At 34.8% G+C, this 5,431-nt stretch overlaps 1 protein-coding gene across 3 annotated transcripts; it reads left to right on the forward strand.

Annotated features, from left to right (window-relative positions):
* The first annotated feature begins 399 nt into the window (after nt 1–399).
* LOC147474802 (glycerol-3-phosphate dehydrogenase SDP6, mitochondrial-like) lies at nt 400–3,910 on the forward strand. Of its 3 annotated transcripts, none has more exons than XR_015208707.1 (6): nt 400–473; nt 673–809; nt 1,687–1,782; nt 2,132–2,292; nt 2,405–2,578; nt 3,612–3,910. XR_015208707.1 is itself a non-coding variant. In XM_086583999.1 (5 exons), exons 2-4 carry the CDS (start codon nt 741–743, stop codon nt 2,412–2,414), a joined length of 240 nt encoding a protein of 79 aa, XP_086440125.1. In that variant the 5' UTR covers nt 400–473; nt 673–740; the 3' UTR covers nt 2,415–2,578; nt 3,612–3,910. The 3 variants fall into 3 exon arrangements, 1 of the variants encoding a protein (XP_086440125.1); XR_015208708.1 differs by having other exon boundaries at nt 1,694–1,782; XM_086583999.1 differs by lacking the exon at nt 1,687–1,782.
* Nucleotides 3,911–5,431: the final 1,521 nt, after the last annotated feature.

Genomic DNA, 5,431 nt, shown 5'->3' on the forward strand with positions numbered 1-5,431 from the left:
TCCCAACTAATTTTTTCGAAAATGGGCCTCCCTAAATGTGTAAACTACACTACAGTAGAAAACCCACCTTGACATGTAGTATTCTGATGTGTCATGAGATGGACACGATAACCTTAGGTCTTGATGATCCTCCACAACTAATTAAATAGTAGTTACACATACCAGGTGACACCAACTATCCATTTAACAGACTTTTTATTGGACCATTTGGCAGTATTTGATTTACTGTTCATTGGAGGATTTGGAATTATAATTGCATTCAAAATATATGACCCGTTTATTTCGGTCTAGGTATGAGAAACTTGATGTCGGAGTTATCAATTCTACTTTAATATATTTATTCACATTTACTGAAAGTTATTTGAGATTTGTTTCATACTTTCGAGCAAATACGATCTTTGATAGGGTCTACTTGGCTGCAATTGACAAATTTAATGCAATGATGTCAGCAAACAAAGCATATGCACCTTATGGTATAATTCTCTTACTCCCTGTAACATATTAGCACCTAGTTAGCTAGTGTTGCTCAAATGCAGGGTTTTTGCTAGATACTTCTATTGTCTTAATTTAAAATTGCTTGGTTCATTTTTTTCTGTATGCACATTTGAAGAAATTGGCATCTTTATGAAAAGTAATTTTGACATGCTCGTTTTACATTGTCGTGTAAAACAGCTTTGTTCAGATGAGGTGTGGTATTGCAACAAAGATCACGCCTGCGGCCAAGCAAAGCTAAGGAGAAGATGAGGCTTCTGCATCAAGCAAAAAACCTTCTTGAAGATGCACTCTCTATGGATACTAATAATCTTCAAGTAAGAGAAGCTCTATCATCTTGTATATCTAAGATCGAATGTAGAAGTTTCTAGCTGTCAAAGTCATAGAAATATTTAGTAAAATTATAAGACCACCACCTCCTGCTTCATACCCATGTTTCCTAAATTTTTGATTACGGATGAAGGGAGGGATGGGCACTCTAAACAGTCATAAATACACATTACACATGTCAGATACTGGCAATATAATTTTGCAATAAAGTTTTGTATTATGTTAGCATCTTTATTAAATGGCAATCTCTTTAGATTCTGTTTATAACCATTTTTTTTTAATACCTTGTAGGTTATTGTAATTCTGTTTAAAATGTACCCTAAAATGTATTTCCTTGAGTATCATTATCACAAATTGTTTGGGCATCTGTTTTTTCTTTTTGTTTTTTTAGGTCTAGTGGTCCACGCTTAACACTTTCTTTTAGAGCTATATTACTTCTCATTGCTCTATAATTCTAGAAAGTTTTTAGTTTTTAGCAATCAAAAGTTTAAGAACATCAGTAGAAGCTGAAAATGCAAAAAAGACCTCCCAATGATACCTATATGAAAATTTGAACATTGTTTCATTCTGACCCAACAATGCTCTGTCACCAAGTTACATTCAACTAATGGTAGTTTAAGGGCACCTACTCTCTTTACATGGTCGTAATGAAATTAATGGCATTCTCTAGGCATCACTATTTTTTTCTTCCCTAGGCATCACTGTTTGTGAACCTGAGATAACATATGGACAAATTCGTCAGTCTGAATTGTTACATGTCAAAATTATGAATTAGGGGCAGAACTAGTAGTCAGATCTCGTGTTTAATTGGGATAATATATCAGTCCTATGTGGCTTGCATTTTTTGCTATTTCAAATTTCCAGCACACAGGAAAGCTTCTTGAGCGTTTGCTAGTCAGCTGAACCAAGCTTTTTGTTTTGACAATCTACTGGAACAACACCAGCTCACCATGGTTCAGGGTACACTTTCTTACCTGGCCCTAGATTACTATTTCAGTTCAGATTAAAAGAAAACTCCCAACTAGTAGAAAAAGAATGTTTCTTGTACTGTCATCTCTAGATGAATGCCTAAGCTTGTTGTTAACATTTTATACCTCGCATATATATTGATCTGTAGATCAAATCCTAGCTTCAGGCAAGTTTAGGTTGATACTCTATACACATGTTATTTGGGTACCTACCAACTACACCTGCTATGTGTTTACCTTGATATTGTTGTTTAAAAATTTAATTAGATTATAGCTACCTCGTTTCAGAAGACTGGTAATATGTGATAAGGTTTGTGGTACTTAAGTTAATTGGATTTCAGGTTCAGAGATCTGATATTCTCTCCACGTGGAGTGGAATACGTCCTTTGGCCACTGATCCTTCATCGAAAGACACTTCTAGCATTTCCAGGGATCATATTGTAAATGTTGAATGCCCTGGATTGATAACAATCGCTGGTGGAAAATGGACTACGTACCGAAGGTACTATATCTTTCTTTTCTGTATGGTTAGACTTAGGTTATTTAATTAGGTTGTAGACACAAGTTCAAGATCTTTGAGATTATAATTTGGTGAGTCAATTATTATCTAACAGCATGACATAGCTAGTGAGGGCAAGGGCAGAGGAGGTAGAGTCTCAACTTGAAGAGTTGCGAGCATAGAAGGTAGTGGTTGAAGAAACACAAGCAGCACACAAGACACAATTTGAGCAACAACAATGCCAATTGGACTATCTCATGGAGAAGCTTGGTGGTCCTCCTTCAATGTGGTATGATTTATTAACTTAATTGTTTTATGATTTGTGGTGGTGTTGATTGATTGGGTTTTAATTTGTTTGAAGTCCCATAGAAAGCTAAATTCACTACACCATTGGAATGAATAAGCCTCCGTATCATGCATCACTATCTGGGTTGCCATCATTGAATTTTCTGCCTGGGCTTTTCACAATGATGAAGTTAGTGTAAACCTGTATATCATACTTGTATCTCCTCAAAGGTGTAGTGGAATATGTATTAGCAGTGTTGTCATTTCCTAAAGTAGGAGTGGATGATGGCTATGTTACTGTTCTACACTAGTGGGATCTGATGTTGAATATGCTTATTCAGTTTATTGGCTAAGTGAACTCTTCTTGATCAGATGCTATTAGCCTGTAACGTGTATACATTATGAGGCAATGGGCTATATGTATTTTAGATTGGGACATGATCACTTAGCTAATATATTTAGTTAAATATGCTTGACAGATGCCTAATAAATTGGGTGAGTGGATTAAGGCAGTCTCGTTTTCTTATTTGTTATTGGAGTTTGTCATGTGGTTGTATGTGAACTAAACACGTATTTTAGGAATCTTAATAGTTTGGGATATGGGGGACTTGCTTAAGGTGTAATTTTCTACTAAATTGCATTCTGTTTTATTTCACATGACTTGTCCTTGATCTGCATGTTATAACATTGAACTACTTGTAACCTTTGCTTTTGCAAGTAAGACTGCTACCGGTCAATGAGCACTTAACTGATACTATTCTAGTGGTATATGGCCAAAACAAAAAAAATAATATAATCCTTAATCCTTCATCTTTTTTTTATTTTGTGTATTAGATATCAACATTGGCAAATGGGTGTAAGTGTATTTATATGTCTCTTGGTAATGGTGCTGCATCATGTCTGGTGGCCTATCTTAGTTGAATTCTGCCTTTCTTAGTTGTGTTCACTGGATTTTAATTTTAACTTGATGAAACTATTATATTTTTGGTTTCACATTTGTTTTTGGGTGATCTAATGGATAACATCTTAATGTGCAGATAATCTTACATCAAAAGAGAAGTGATATTATTTTTTGTAAAGAAATGGTGATAAGGAATTGCAAGAGGCTTCCAATGAATCTAAAATGCTATTGGTCAATTTTTTATTTTTTTGTGAAGATGATTTCATTCGCAACTTACTTGAGGGATGTTTAGAATTGTGTTTGTTTAAGTTAATACTTTTATTAAGATGACTTTAGAAGAAAAAAAATTATGAAAGGGGATGATGCAACTCTCTTTTGTTTCTAATTGAGTGAATTGACTCATTTTTATTTATTGAAATTTTGTTGTGTATTACATATTATTAAATAATTGATGTTCTAATTGTTTTATTTTAGGTTTATTTGTTGAATGGTAATTGGATGGGAGGGGGGACAGGTGAAAATTGTCCAAATGGTGCAAAATTAACGACAATATTAGTAATGAAAATGGTCTCATATCTATTGCCTCTAGTGACGATTTGAACGTTGCTTAAAACACTCAAAATTCAAATATTTTAGAGTTTTGACGACGGTAAAAACGTCGCTCAAACACTCAAAATTCAAATATTTTAGACCTTTGACGACGATAACAATGTCGCTAAAAACACTAAAAATTCAAATATTTTAGACCTTTGACGACGATAAAAACGTTGCTAATAACACCAATTTTTTAAATTTTTTGGAATTGTAGCGATGATCAAAATGTTGCCAATAATACTAGATTTTTCAAAAAAATTGGGCATTTACTGATGATATAAATGTTGCTAAGTAAGGCCTCATTATTGACGATTTGGCAAACGTCTCAAAACATTCACCTTTTGCGACGTTATTGTATTGAGAACGTGAAAATAAATTAGCGACGAAATTCGGACAATGGTGACAGTTACCATCATCGCTGAAGGTGCCACATTTAGCGACGTTAAAAAAGCGCAGCTCTATATAATTGCTGGCTATATCATTGGCTACGGTGTGGAAACACTCCAACAATCATCACTAAATATCATGGGCGACATTTTATCAATATTTAGTGACGTTTATTTTTGTCGCTAAAGACCCTGTTTCTTGTAGTGACTGCACCACTAAACTATTTCAAAGAAACCTCAAATTCACACTTAAGCCAATTGCCTTTGAGATCCCTCATAATTTTCTAAACCTTCCCAATAAAAAGACTTTGCCCAACATATATACTCACGAGCCTATCATTCCAGTTGATGAGAACCTCGCTTTGATTGAAGTGCCAGAAAAAAAGGAAACAAAATCTATGGTGTTATGTGGATCCCAATCTAGCTTAGTCATTATGGACTTAACAAGGGATGAAATTGAGGATTTTCTTAAAGAGACCGACACTAATCCTGATTTTGTAGATTCACCCAAGCTAGATGAAGAGTTCTTGGAGTTCTTGAAGGCATGCGATGATGAACCCATCATTCAAGTGGTTCAGAAGCCTAATATGTCATATTCCGCATCATCTGAGCTTCCTGAAGAGCATCCACTACCAACCTCACACTCTTTTGGACAATTCAAATATGACGGGTTATTGCATAAGTTCCATGATGGGTTGCATAAACTTTCTCTTATCATTCTGCATCTTACACTCCAAATACATCATTTCATTCTGTTTGGGGGTATATGCTTTTACATGTTTTCTATAAAGATCCCCAACTGTTTAGAATATTAGTATATAGCTAATAATATATCATCCATCATATGCATATAGTCTTGGGGAATCTGACCTAAAACGACCCCACATATAGTCTTGACTATAAAAGACACATCGTGTTTTCTCGATGCATTCCATGGGGTGCATCCTTAAGGTAACCGGACCACTCCACTTGGAGT

The sequence above is a fragment of the Coptis chinensis genome, chromosome 9 (genome assembly GCF_015680905.1).
Source record: "Coptis chinensis isolate HL-2020 chromosome 9, ASM1568090v1, whole genome shotgun sequence".
NCBI lineage: Eukaryota > Viridiplantae > Streptophyta > Magnoliopsida > Ranunculales > Ranunculaceae > Coptis > Coptis chinensis.